A 15,000-nucleotide genomic window follows, 5' to 3' on the forward strand; every position below is an offset into this window, starting at 1 on the left:
GGGAGAGACTAACAGAAAGAGAAAGAGAGACTGAGGACCGGAAACGAACATGAAGTAAGGCGAAACGATGTTGCAAGTGATGACGTCACATATTACCGATAATGGAGTCATTCAGAAAGTTTGCAGATACTACGCAAAGGTAAACCAGCTGGTAAACTCCCTTGGATTAAAACTAGTGACGCCGGTAATTAAATGGGAACCAATTCCAAGAGACACAATCGCATTAGGAACTGAAACTATAATTACTGTGATTGCGATAGACATATGTGAGAAATATGGCGGAAATGTTTATTTACTAAGCTATTCATCATTTTAGGAGGTTGACGCACACACACACGCACACGCATGCACATACATACACTTACACACACACACACACACACACACACACACACACACACACACACACACGCACACACCATAATCAAAACCGAAATCTCAAGTCGAACAATGCATAAAATAAACCCTTTAATCTGAAACGCTAACCCTCTCTCTCTCGGCACCCTTCGGCTTTCCTTCGGCTTTCCTTCGGCTTTCCTTCGGCGCAATTGATTCAGTGGAAATTTCAAACGCCTTTCTTCCCCGAGTGAGAAACTAACTAGCATCAGGGTGAAAAGGGTGAAAAGGAACTCGAGTTTGGAGGGTTTGTGAACCTTATGAGCTCAGAACACTCGCGGAAAATTATCTTCTCTCTCTGATACTATAATTAATCTAATGTTATCTGTGCGGAAAAGTTTGAAGTCTGTGTGCGTGTGTGTGTGTGTGTGTGTGTGTGTGTGTGTGTGTGTGTGTGTGTGTGTGTGTGTGTGTGTGTGTGTGTGTGTGTGTGTGTGAGTGGGTGGGTGAGTGAGTGAGTGAGTGAGTGAGTGAGTGAGTGAGTGAGTGAGTGAGTGAGCGAGCGAGTGTTCGGAGCAACTCTTCTTACTACCGAGAAATTATCTTGGTTCACAGGACTCCCATCCTCTCTGTCTTCTCACTTCCTCACCTCCCTCGTTTTTCCTTCCTGTCTCCCACTCCCTCCCTCTCCTTACCCCCCTACCCCTACCCCTACCCCTTCCCTCCCTCCCTCCCTCCCTCCCTCCTTCGCCTCCGCATCCCCTCTCTCTCCCGTCCTACCTCCTCCCCTCGTTCACCCCCCACCCCTCTCCCTCCCTCTTGCTCTCCTTCGACCCCACCACTCCCACCCCTCTCCCTCCTTCCCACCTACCACCAACTCACCCACCCACCCACCCTCCCTCGCCCCCGCTCCCCTCTCTCTGTCTTGCTTTCCCCCGGCAAGTGGGTAAGTTTCCCCTTAACCGCTGCTCTTTCAGCCCCCGAGTGGAACTTTCCCCCCACAAACTACTTCTATTTCTTCAGATACGTAAGAGATATATATTTTCTCTCTTTTCCTCTTTCCTTACTTCATTTTCCCCCTTCACTTTTATCCTTTCTATTCCTTCCTCCCCCCTCTCCTCTTTTTCCTTTTTCTTTTCCTCTCCTCTTTACCTTTTTTTTCTCTCTCCTCCTCTTTTCCTTCCTTTTTTTCCCCTCCTCTTCCTAATTTCCTTCCTTTACCCCCTTCTTTTTCCTTTCTTCCCCCTCTTCCTAATTTCCCTTTTTTTCCCTCTTCTTTTCCTTCGCTGCCTGCGCTGAGGGGCGGAACGGGGCCTAAATATGTCTATTTTCCCTCCAGAGCGAGACACTTCTTTCGTCTGACTGGCACCTTTACATACAAGTGAGGAAGATTTTCGTCCCGTGCATTTATCTTTCCCTTTTCATCTATTACGCCTGTCTGTTTGCTTGTTTGCTTGTTTATCTGGAGCGTCAAGGGGGGTTTCTGATTTAAGGGTTTTTTTTTTTTTTTTTTTTTTTTTTTTGGGGGGGGGTGCATGTTCGTGGGTATGAACACACGAATGACATTAAGAATCACACACGCGCTTACGTACACGTAGATCTCCACACACACACACATACAAACACATCAAAACCAGCACATCAAACACACAACATAATCAAGAAAGAAAAGAAAAGAAAGGAGAGGCGCATACGCCTGTCTAGATAGCCTACCTGTCCGTTGTACTGTCCCTGCATGTCGGGTCTCTCGGGGCGCAGAGCGACGGCGGTGGCGGTCGCAGTCGCCGTCGCCGCCGCCACCATCGCCGCCGTGTTGAGGGCGGCGTTCGACGTCCCGTATTGGCCAGAGGCGTCTCCCGAGCCGCCCATCTGGCCGCCCATGGTCCCGGGGCCGCCCATCGCTCCGGGGCCGCTCATGTTGTTCCCGCCGCTCATGGTGGGACCTGGGCTGTTGTCGAAGCCACTGTCAAGCAGAAGGAAACATATGGGACGCTGGATAACGCTACGACGGGGGCTATGCTGTGCTTGTGCTTGGTTGCTTGCTCGAGTGTGTCTTTGTTTGCTTGTTTGATGTGTATGTATGGGTGTGTATGGGTGTGTCTGTCATGTTTCTCTCTTTGAGCACGTCTTGTTCGGTACGAATGCTTATCGCAAGTGTAGGTGTACATGTGCCTGTGCGCAAGCGCGCATGTCTCAGTGTACACACAGCGTACGCGTGGCAGTCGCACACGGTCGTCCTTATATATAAATAACTCACACGGAAGTTTCTTATCTTACAAGACGTCCGCTCTGATTCTCAAACAGGCTCTGCTCGCATTTGCGATGTCAATCTTCTGATACCGGTCTCTCGATATGCATTGAGAGGCAGAAATAGAGAGGGAGAGGGAGGAAGTAGGAGAGGGAGAGGGAGAGGGAGAGGGAGAGAGGGAGAAGAGGGAAGAGGGAAGAGGGTAGAGGGAGGAGGTAGGAGAGGGAGGAGGTAGAAGGAGAGGTAGGAGGAGAGGGTGACGGTAGGAGGTAGGAGAGAGAGAGGGAAAGGGAGAGGTGGGAGAGGGAGAGGGAGAGGGAAAGGGAGAGGTAGGAGAGGGATAGGTAGGAGAAGAGGTAAGAGAGGGAGAGGGAGAGGGAAAAGGAGAAGGGGATGAAAAAAAGAAAGGGTGGGACGAATGGATGGAAAGAGGGGGTGGAGAGAGGTTGGAAGAGAGGGAGGGAGGGAAGGAAATAGAAAAAAAAGAAAATGAAAGAAAGATAGATAGACAGATAGATAGAGAGAGAAAGAAGGAAAAAGAGAGAAAAATAATCAGAAGATGATGGAAGTAGAAAGAAAGAAAGAATAAAATAAACTACTCCTGTTTGAGAATCACACACGGACAAATATATATATATACATATATATATATATATATATATATATATATATATATATATATATATAACTACACACAAATTATATCCAAGTATATATATGCACATGAAATAAAACAAAAAAAAAATAAAAAAAATTAAAACCAAAAAAAAAAAATAAAAAAAAAATACAATACGTATATACAAACAATAAGAAATATCAATATATTCAGGTTAGTATATGCACCAAAAACTAAAAAAAAAAAGTAAGAAAATGAACTATGCGTCAACAAGAGGGACACACTCGCCATACCCGCTTCCGCTGTTGCTTTCAAACGGCTTTTGATCGACAGCACTTTGGCTTGAATCCCACCATCTACAGGGCGCACAGCGGAGAGAGAGAGAAAAAAAACACAATAAACAAAAGACAAAAACAACATAAAGAAACGTGTGATTACGATGATCTGATTAAAAGAAAGAATTTTTTTTTATATATATACATAAAGTCTTTATTATTATAATTTTTTTTTTGGGGGGGGGATCAATGATTTTTTTTTTTGGGGGGGGGGGGGGCAATGATTTTTTTTTTTTTTTTTTTTGGGGGGGGGGGAAAATAAATACGTGGTTCTATCTAGCTACACAAATGGTAGTGATGGTGGAGGTTGTGGGGGGGAGGGATATAATCAGTTATTCTAAAAGAGTATCCGATCTTAATCTATGAAGTGAAAACCATATTGATTAAATAGAGGAAACTTTTGTCTCCATGGCTGCCATTACACTTAGCCCGGAGATCACCCCACTCCTAAATGCATTACTTCTTTTGAGATCACAATAAGTTGCTTTATTGCGTTTCCCAGCAAAGCGTATTTATCTGTTTTTTTTCCCGTCATTTTTGAAAGGACTAGGTTTACGGGAATCGAACTGACAAGGGAGGAGGAAAAAGACAAATACGAACGAGGTAACTTAAGATACTCTCAAAAAGGGGGACCTTTGAGAGCGTTGAGCTAGGTGTATGTGGGAAGGGAGGGGAGGGGAGGGGAGGGAAAGGGAGGGGAAGAGAGAGGAGGGGAGGGAGAGGAGGGAAGGGAGGGGGCGGGGCGGGGAGGGGAAGGGAGGGGAAGGACGCGGGGAGGGGGAAGGGAGGCGAAGGGAGAGGAAGGGAGGGGAAGGGAGAGGAGCGAAGGGAAGGGGGGCGGTGAGGGGCTCTTTGAAAGGAATTAAAGTTTCCTCGCTTTAAAAAGTACGGTTTTCCTTTTATAGCCAAAGGTCGGATTCCCTTTGATTAGACCTCGTACAATGGTACAATTAAGTCTCGATAAAAGTAAACTGGTGTATCTTAATCAAAATCCAAAGACAGCAATGATGAGAAAGTGCAGGGAAAAATAATCATTTGGAGAACAGAAACAAGAACGTCGGTAAGTCTATATCAAATATATATAATCTTATCTTCATAGAAAAAAAATTTATCATGTAAAATTTATGCAGGTAATATGAAAATGACCAATTCGGAAATAGAAAGACAATGAATCTATATATTTCTAATAGTGAGAACCATTACAAAAAAATATTGTGATAAGCACACAACCGACAGTCTCACATCCAAGACCGAAATGGCATAAGACTTTATAACTCAAAGTAATAAAAGAAAAAAAAGAAAAGTGCACCCAATTTATACAATCATCGGAAGAACATTTCCCATTTTTATATATATATATATCAGAGTCACCCCTCATCAAAAAGAAGGAAATAAAAATAAGGTTAGTCAAAGAAAACGGAATTCATAACTCACCCATTAGGCTTGGAAGGGTAGTTGACCATATTGGAAAAGGGTTTGTTGTGAGGGTTGAATGGTTGCGCTGGCATGTTTGGGTTGCAGGGCGCGTTGCTACTGCAATTGGGTGTCGTGGGTGTAGGCGTACTCTGGGTTGTGCTCGAAGTGACTCCCCAGACTGTGGTGACAACAGACACAGCTCCTCCTGCGATACCACGGCCTCCCACCCACTCGCTGTAGTGAGGGAGAGAGAGAGAGAGAGAAAAGCTGTTAGCGAGATTGGAAATTTGGATGCCATATTATCTGGCTCAGAACTTCGCTACGCGCTGGATAGCCTTTCATCCACCTGAGCGTGCGTTGAGGTGGATGAAAGGGATGGGTGATATTGTGATTGTGATATTTGGATGAACATTAGGAGAGTAAGAACATAATTAATTATGATTAAATGGATACATATTATATAAAACTCCATATAAAAAAAACAACAGACAGAAACTCCACATAAAAAAACAAACTCCACATAAAAAAAACAGACAGATAATAGACAAACAGATAACCGTCTACCACCGAATCTATTAGACCGTAAATCTGCAAGTGTCTCTCTCTAACGTAACTGCATCTGTTTCATAACAACCCCGCGCGCCTTTTACACACGAGGTTTTTAATCACGGAGACTCAGCATCTTGACGATGACTGAAAACCACAGACACACACACACACACAAAAAAAAAATCTCGAACTTTCTAAGGTTCTTGAGCCATCGCAGTTCCCCCCTCTCCCTCCCCCCCTCCCCCAGCCCCAATCAACGCTTCGCCCCTACACCCCCCACCCCCAACCCCACCCCACCCTCTCTCTTCGCCCACCTTCCGCCAGTCTCTGTTCATTCCTCTCTATGTCTTATGTTCTCGCATTTTCTCCTTATTATCTTCTCCGTTTTCTTCTCACTTTTCGTTTCCTTACCTCTTCTGAAACCATCGCTCCTCTCCCCCCCTTATTCCCCTCTTCCCTCCCCTCCCTCCCCCTTGGCCAAGCATCCTCCTCCACCTGCCTGAATTATCCAGGCTTTCCTCTTAAACCCGGCCTCCTCTCCCTCTCTCTCTCCCCATCCCATCCCCCTCCTCCTACCCCTCCTCCGCACACAACCCTTCCCCCTCTCCTCCTCTCCATCCTCCACTATCTCTAACTTCATCCCCCTCTTCCTCCTCCTCCTCCCTTCCCCGTCGCCCTCCCCCCTCCCCCCTCCCCGTCACCCTCCCACCCTTCCCTCTCCCCGTCGCCCTCCCACCCTCCCCCTTCCCCGTCGCCCCCCCTCCCCCTATCCCCCCCCTCCTCGTTCAAGCCTGTCTCCCGCCCCCTCTGATGGCTAGCCCAGACACCGACAACAGACACAGGCTGAGGGAAGACAAGAAAGGGAGAGGGGGAGCGGGGAGGGGGGAGGAGAGGAGAGGAGAGGAGAGGAGGAGGAGGTGGAGGAGGAGGAAGAGGAGGAGGTGGAGGAGGAGGGAGGGGAGGGAGAAACAGAGAAAGAGAGAGAGGGAGAGAGGGGGAGAAAGGGAGAGAGGGGAAATGAGAAAGAGAGAAAGAGAGAGAGAGGCAAAGTGATGGGAAGGTGGGAGGAGAGCCAGGGAAAAGGAGGAAGAGGGAGGAGAGGGGGAGGGGGAGGAGGGGGGGACACAATAAAGAAGACGCGAGTTTCACATCCTGCAAGTGCGTCTCTTTTACCTTTTCTTTTCTTTACTTTTTTCTCTGTTCTTGCCGTCCTTCCTCCCTCCCTCCCTCCCTCCCTCCCACCCTCCCTTCCTTCTTCTCCTCCCCCTCCCCCCCCCTCCTCCTGCAAGTGGGTCTTGGGAAGGTGAGCTGCTTGGAAGAGTGAAAGAAGGGGGGTGGGGGGAGGGGAGGTAAACCGGGTGAGGTGAGGGGGGAGGGGGTGGAGGAGGGGTTAGGGGGGAAGTGGTAAACCGGCAGTGGGAGAGGAGGAAGCGTGTCTTATAGGCCTATCTCCTAGATTCTTTTGTCTTACATTTTTTAAAAACATCACTAAAAAAAAAAAACATCCTCTTCTTTATCATTCCCTTTCGTTAATCCCCTCCCCCCTCCCCAACCCCCACCCTCTACCACAGAGACAAAATGGAATAAGAAGAGAGGAGAAGGAAGGAAAGTTGGCGGTAAGGAATAAAGGGAAAACCGACGATAAATAATGAAGAAGAGAAACAATGGCAGGGATAAAGAAAACAGGAATAAATAAATAAAACAAAAAAAGATAACAGATGAGAGAAGGAATAAAGAAAAAGAAAAGGGATAACGAAAATGGGGAGAAATAAAGAACACGAGAAGGAAAACAAATAAAGATAACGAACAATGACAATACTGGCGGATGAAGATAAAGACAGAAATGGAGGAAAGGGAAAGTAAATTCAACAAGAAGGAAAGACGGAAGAACAAGAAAGGGCAGAAGAAAAGAGGAAGTATAGAAGGAAGGAAGAAAAAGAGAGGAGAAAGGAGGAAATATAGATAGAAAGAAGGAAGGAAGGAAGGAAGGATAGATGGAAGTATAGAAGGAAGGAAAAAAGAGAGGAGAAAGGAAGAAATACAGAAAGAAGGAAGAAAGGAAGGAAGGATAGATGGAAGTATAGAAGGAAGGAAGAAAAAGAGAGAAGAAAGGAGGAAATATAGAAGGAAGGAAGGAAGGAAGGAAGGATAGATGGAAAACAACCGAGTGGCGAGACGCGTGACCAACCGAAGAGGGGGGGAAGGGGAGGAGGAGGAGGGAGAGGAGGAAGAGGAAGGGGAGGGGAGGGGAAGAGGGGGGGTGCGACTGTTGACCGCAAAAGTATCGCTGACGCAGGAACAAAGGGTAACCTCCAAAGACGAAGAGGGTGAGGAAGGGGAAGGAGAAGGAGAAGAGGAAAAAGAAGAGGGAGAGGAAGAAGAAAAAAATAAGAAGAGGGGAAGGAAGAAGAAGAAGAAGGAGAAGGAGAAGAGGGAGAGAAAGAAGAAGGGAAGAAGAAGAAGAATCAGATAATAATGGAAGAAAAAGAGAAAAAAAAGAGAAAGAAAGAAAGAAAAAAAAAAACAATCAAAAGGAGAAGAGAAAAAAAAAACGAAAAAAATATAAAATAAAAAAAACCCTAAAATCTCGTGTCGCTTCTATCATCCTCCTTAAATTGAATTGGAAGTGGATCAATATAAGAGAGAGATTTGCAACACGACGACTCCCGCGGGTAAGGAAACAGCCTTGCTACAACACTGAGGCAGAGGACCAAAGCTTCACTTACGGGGGGAGGGGGGAAGGGTGGGGGGGTTAATCAGCCTCAAGATAAGGTGTAATGTAAGAAATCGAGTATTGGTGTGTTTATGTATGTGTGGGAATGTCGAATTGTTTATGGGAAATATACATACACACACACGTACGTATACATATACATATACACATACACATACACACACACGCAAATGTGCACACGTAAATATGTAAAAGATAAATAAGCTGGCCTTTTGTTATAGATTAAGAAATGTGAAAAAATCCATCTATTTGAGACTGCGTGAGCGTATGTATATAATATATATGTATGTATATAATACACACACAACACATACATACACACATACACAAATACACTCAAGAGAACACAACCTAACCTAACAACACCTTGTAAATCTGACTTGGGAGGCACCGTTTAAATATTCTGACACAGGCCACAGCCCACGGGGTGAAACGATGAAAGTGGGTGAAGCCAAGGCGTGGGGGGAAGGGGCGGGGGGTGAGGGAGGGGGAGTTGTGGGTGGGTGGGTGGGGGAAGGGGCGGGGGTGAGGGAGGGGGAGTTGTAGGTGGGTGGGTGGGGGAAGGGGCAGGGGGAGTTGTGGGTGGGTGGGGAGTAGGTGGGGGAGTATGCGGAGGGTTGGGTGGGGCGGGGGGGGGAGGGCCGGGTGACGGGGGGGAAAGTAAGATGGGGAAAGAGTTACGTAAAGAGGGCAAGGAGACTGGGAGATTGAAGGAGAGAGGGAGAGCGGGAGAGAAGGAGAGATGGAGAGAGAGAGAGGAAGGAGGGAGATAGAGAAAGATAAAAAAGGAGAGAGAGAAAGAGAGAGAGAGAGAGAGAGAGAGAGAGAGAGAGAGAGAGAGAGAGAGAGAGAGAGAGAGAGAGAGAGAGAGAGAGAGAGAGAGAGAGAACAGACACAGACAGACAAACAAATCGACAGAAAGAGGGGAGAGAGAGAAGGAGGAATAACGCAAAGGGGAAGGAAGAGAGAAGGAGAGGAAATTTGTGAGTGTGGGGGCGAACTGAGGGTAACTGTGTTAGAATTGGCGGTGCTGTGTGAACGCTGGAACACTGTTTTTATTTTTCGTTTTTTTTTGTTTTTTTGTTTTTTGTCTCTGACTATAATTAAAGAGAAAGTATGGGTTGTATGTGGCAAACTTTATGCAGCTGATACCAAGCCGTGAGCAGAGCCTGCGTGATTTTAGGGTTTTCATCAGGGAGGGAGGGAGGGAGGGAGGGAGGGAGAGAGGGAGAGAGGGAGAGAGAGAGAGAGAGAGAGAGAGAGAGAGAGAGGGAGAGAGAGAGAGAGAGAGAGAGAGAGAGAGAGAGAGAGAGAGAGAGAGAGAGAGGGAGAGAAAGAGAGAGAGAGAAGATAGAGAGATATAGAGACAGACACAGAAAAAGAGAGCAAGAGATACAGGTAGTACAGATACAAACAAAGATAGAGCAAGACAAATATATATATATATATATATATATATATATATATATATATATGTAAACGCCCCCCCCCCCAAAAAAAAAAAAAAAAAAAAAAAAAAAAAAAAAAAAATCGAACACAACGATGAATCAGCGGTCTATGCTTTATTACTCCCACATCGAAGTTTCTCCTCTTGTGACGCGACATTCCAAACGGAAACAGCGCCAAAGACAAAAAGAAACACCATCAGTCTGCATACTAAGAACAATGCAGCGCCATCAACCGGACGGGGCGCACGGTGACGGAACTATAATTTCACGATGAGTAGAGAGGGGCAAGGAGGGGGGAAGGGAGGGAGGGAAAGGGAGGGGGGGATGGAAGGCAAAAGAGGAAGGGGGGAAGGGAGGGAAAAAGGGAAGGGGGCAAGGAGGGGGGAAGGGAGGGAGAGAGAGAGGGAAGGAGAGAGGAGGAAGAGGAGGAGGAGGAGGAGGAGGAGAAGCAGCAGAAGAAAAAGAAGAAGAGAAAGAGAAGGAAAAGGAGAGGGATAGGGAGAGGGAGAGAGAGGAGAAAAGAGAGAGAGAGAGAGAGATAAAGAGAAAGATTGAGAGAGAGAGAAAGAGAGAAAGACAGACAGACAGACAGGCAGAGAGAGAGAGACGGCGGTAACCTTTGGGCGGAGAAATCTTGCGAGCCTTCACTTCCTGCTTTCCTTGTCGCCGCTCGTGATTCTCTTTCTTGTCGATATTAGCATCGCGTCGTACGTAAAGATGGCGCTGATACGAATGCACCTTTCTCGTTCATACTTCTTTCATCGTTGCAACCCGCATCGTTGCAACACAGGGCAATATTCACGAGTGTGTGGAGGTATTGCAAGAATGTGCTGTATTTCGTGGACGCATTATTAGTCTTGTAATAAATCTACAAAGGATTAGATAAGTTGATTCAATATCTATCAAATAATCACAAATACAAAAAAGTCAATGATTAAAAAGAAATATAAAAAAAAGAGTAAAAATACCTCGTTTTTTGGCTCGAAAAGAATGAAAATTCTGCTGCACTTGTTTTTCTTTTCTCTTTTTTTTGCGGGGTACCTAAGTCTCCCCTTCACTTCCTCGTTTTCTGTGTCGTGACTGAGCGCATGACTCCCTTTTTTTCGTAATTTTCCGGGGGGGTTTGGGGGGTGGGTGGGTGGGTAGGTTGGTGGGTGGGGGGGAGTGTAATTATAATCTGACTGACGGGTGACAAGCCACGAGTTGTCTTACTCCTTCGCCCGCACTCCGAGGCAACACAATCCGGCGGTTTCGGATCGCGAAATTGGAGCGAGAAAGACGCCGTGACAGATCAGCGTATTGTCAATTCTTGTGAAAAGTACACTGAACACCTTTCGAATGGCACTAAGGCTTCTGGAAAGTGCACCGAAACCCCTTTCAATTGGGTGTAAATTCGCCATATTGGTAGCACTCACATTGCGAACTTCTGATGAGGGAGGAAGGAGGGAGAGGGGAAAAATTAGATGGAGGAGGAAGCGGGGGGGAGAAAGGGAGAGAGACAGATAGAGATAGAGGGATAGAAAGAAAGGAATAGAGAATAGAAAGAAAGGGAAAAAAACGAGAGAAAAAAAAAAAACAATAAACAGAGAGAATTAACCATATATGTCCGTATCTGTCACTACGTTACACACTGGTGCCAGGGGAGGGGTTGAGGGGAGGGGTTGAGGGGTGGGGGGTGGATGGGTGTCATGGACCTACATAAATATTTTGTTTCTTCACGACAACAGTAACATAGGCCGTTCTCGCCCTGGTTGCTTTGGGTCGCTAGGGGCTCATCCGAGTCTAACTATGTATGAATATTAATGAACTCATAAATCATACTTTATTGCATACACACACGTTGAGAGAGTGAGAAAGAGATTGGCAGATAGATATAAATACATATACACACATATGCAGTATACTTAAGTACCGTATATATTTACACATTTATATGTGGACACATACACAGATACAGATATATGTAGATTAAACAAAAATAAACAGTCGGGTATAGATTAATAAATCTATATAAATAAAGAAAATAACACACACACACACACACACACAAGAGACACGAGCACACCTGCCTCTCTATATATTTGCGTGCACCTGTTTTCAGCGAGCGAGCATCTCAAGCAAGCAAAATAGAGCAGCTCCCCCGGGCAACATAACAGGTCAGGTAATTATAACCAACTTCGGCAGTAATGAGGCCCTAACCACGGAATTCATTAATGCACACCATCTTTCTTTTACTTTCATCATTAGGCCCACGACCGTATCAACACTACAGCATAAAATTATCAACGGTTGCAAAATTGGAACACACAATGATTTTCATTTGCTGGGGTGAGTGTTGTGTTCCCCGTGACATCCGCGTTATTATTATTATTTTTTGTTCTTCCTCCTTCTCTTTGTTTCATTTTTTTTCTCTCTTTTATGTTCGATTCATTAATACAACATGAAACGTTTCGAATCACGTCTCAGACTTTAATCATCTCCAGCGCAACCGCAGAAATACATAAAATAAAAACAAAAGCCTCCATTCACTCCAGTCATGTATAATTATACACAGTTTATATATAGAGAGAAAGCAGTAACAACAACAACAACAAAAACAAAAAAAGGTTCATTTCATCACCGAGCGAAGACAAAAAACCGCACAGTGAATCTGCTATGAGAGGGGTGGGGGTAGGAGGTGGGTGGGCGTGAGGGCGGCGGGCGGACCCGGGAAGGGGGGGAAGGGAAGGAGGGGAGAGCAGGGAGAAGGGGGAGGGAGATACCGTATAGAAAACGGAATGCAGGGCGGTCACTGGCCGGGCTGCGGCGTGACACCCCCACCCCCCCTCCCTATCTTCTCCCTTCTCTTCCCCCTCCCCTCTCCATCCCCCATCCCCCAACCCCCCCCACCTTACACTCTGTTACTGCTGGATGGCATCTACACACGTCACCTGGCTCACCACAGAATTTCTACATACGTACATACATACATACATACACTTGAGAAGGCATTCCTCGGCGCCAGTTGAGCCGTGGCTGCGCTGGTAATTCTTGGTGCACGCACACAAGAATTCCGTGGATGACCCGAAAAGTCTCAAGCAATAATTTATCAGCTCGTATATAGGTTATAAACGGGAGATCTTCATTTATTTTAATAGTTTTGAGCAATTATAGCTAACACGGAGACGTGGGTATTTTGGATTAAGTGTCGACACTGAAGTTGAGTTGAGACACATTATCAACATCTGTGCAAGCTACTTAGGACGACACATTCCTGGGGATTGCAATCACAGGCACGAATACAAAACATCGACTCGCAAAAAATAAAATGTATTCCGAGATAAAAATAGATATAAATAGATATAAAAATCACATGCCGACATTGCTATCGTTAATCCCACCGCGGAGGTTGAAAACTGAAAAGATAGTGGTTGAAATAACCATAAAAAAAATATATTCCGAGCGAATTACGGAATCAGTTACAAATCAACTTTAAAGAAAAGGCAAAATGTTTAAATGTTTTATATTTTTTCGTCAAGTTTCATAAGACGACAAACCAAGACATGGAATCTGACACACACAAACACACTCGTGTTTTCAGAACACTTGATAAATGCATGTCTTGCGTGAATCTCGCCGCCTTATCAAACGATCAGAAAAAATCGAAACTGATCTTAAAATTGATGTTAGGTAAACACACACACATGTGTGTGTATGTATGTATATTTATGTATGTATGTGTGTGTGTATGTATTTGTATGTGTGTATGTATGTATGTGTATATATATGTATATGTATATGTGTGTATATATATATATATATATATATATATATATATATATATATATGTGTGTGTGTGTGTGTGTGTGTGTGTGTGTGTGTGTGTGTGTGTGTGTGTGTATATATATATATATATATATATATATATATATATATATATATATATACATACATGTACATATATATACATATACATATAGGTACACATTCTTCTTTGCTCTCTATTACATACAAAATGTACCGAAAAAACTAGCGGCAGTTATACAGTTATACAGTTAATACATAAATATCATTATAATCACACAACTAAGTTCTACATTGTTCAAAACGTTCAAATATCAAATAATCAAATAAGCCATGACCAAAGGGCTTCCAGTTCATGTGAAAGAGACAATATCTATCTATCTATCTATCTATCTATATATGTGTGTGTGTGTGTGTGTGTGTGTGTGTGTGTGTGTGTGTGTGTGTGTGTGTGTGTGTGTGTGTGTGTGTGTGTGTGTGTGTGTGTGTGAGCAAAGAAACACAAATAATAATTCCGTTCAATAAAAGCTGTGACCATATTTACGGCATTTTGAAAAGCGAAAATACCTGCTGCTCAGTCCTGGCGTGCTGATGAATCATCGATAATGACTCTTAATACAAATTAATATATAAAAAAGAAACTATCAAAAGGTGATTAAATTAAGCGTGCTGTCAATCAACGGACTCGGTTATTCTCACCAACCGACCGCGCTCCCCTGCCAGACGTACGAGTAAGGCGGTGTTGCCTCTTCCTCCTCTTCTCCCTCCTTTTCCTCTCCCAATCTCGCTGCGACGTGATTAAAGACAATCGGCTTTAGTGACAGTCAAGAAGTACGAGACTATCACGGATTTGAATAGTGAAATAAACTCCGGGAAGAAGATATTAATTTGACATCTAATTGTAGAAAGGCACGCTTATCCACTTTCATTTGGCAGAATTAAAGTCTACTTAAAGCTGGAAAGCGCACTACTTAACGTTACGATCCGATTTAATGTAACCAATTTTACGACGCATTATTCAGCGACAAATAAAACAAAAATAGAAGGAATTAACAATATTTGTTTGTTTCTCTCGCACGTGGTAAAAGCAAACAAAATGGACTCCCACCTCAGGTCACAACAAGCTGTCTTACCTCTTAACTCAATCAGTTCAAGTAATCCTCAGTACATCCTTGATATAGGAAGAAGTACAATGAATTCCCAGATTTAGTTAAAAAAGAAAAAAAAATCTGTTATGCGGGAAAAAATGTGACAGTCGCGGAACAAGGGCGCTCGGCGGGTCCCACGAGCAGCCAATATGAACTCTCGGCGCGGCCTCAATAAGGCTCAATATCGCTCGCTCTCCCTCGTGTCTCGTGGGCAATTCTCCCCGACGCGTGCGACCACCTCGGAGAAATGGCATCGCGTCACGCTAAACTGAGTCTTATGATGCTATTATTTACGGATGTTCGCCGAGCAAGCGTGCTGATGGATAAGCCCCGAGTGCTGGGCTCTGTGTAAACTGAATGTCATGTTGACCTGTAACCAGCACTGCA

The 15,000-nt window shown here is 44.8% G+C and overlaps 1 protein-coding gene across 4 annotated transcripts in view; it reads right to left on the bottom strand.

Annotated features, from left to right (window-relative positions):
- tna (Zinc finger MIZ domain-containing protein tonalli) overlaps window positions 1-15,000 on the bottom strand; it is a 75,788-nt gene that overhangs the window by 17,751 nt on the left and 43,037 nt on the right. For 2 of the 4 annotated variants that reach the window (XM_043030914.2, XM_043030913.2), the window contains exons 2-4: window positions 4,970-5,185; window positions 3,494-3,556; window positions 2,050-2,299 (exon numbers count right to left, since the gene is read on the bottom strand). In XM_043030914.2, coding sequence (XP_042886848.1) covers window positions 2,050-2,299; window positions 3,494-3,556; window positions 4,970-5,185 — 529 coding nt within the window. The remainder of the gene's footprint in view (window positions 1-2,049; window positions 2,300-3,493; window positions 3,557-4,969; window positions 5,186-15,000) is intronic. The other 2 variants (XM_043030915.2, XM_086537197.1) reach the window with 1 other exon arrangement.

This window comes from Penaeus japonicus, unplaced genomic scaffold (genome assembly GCF_977035675.1).
Source record: "Penaeus japonicus unplaced genomic scaffold, GWHDUDI00000001_assembly GWHDUDI00000005, whole genome shotgun sequence".
NCBI classification, from domain to species: domain Eukaryota; kingdom Metazoa; phylum Arthropoda; class Malacostraca; order Decapoda; family Penaeidae; genus Penaeus; species Penaeus japonicus.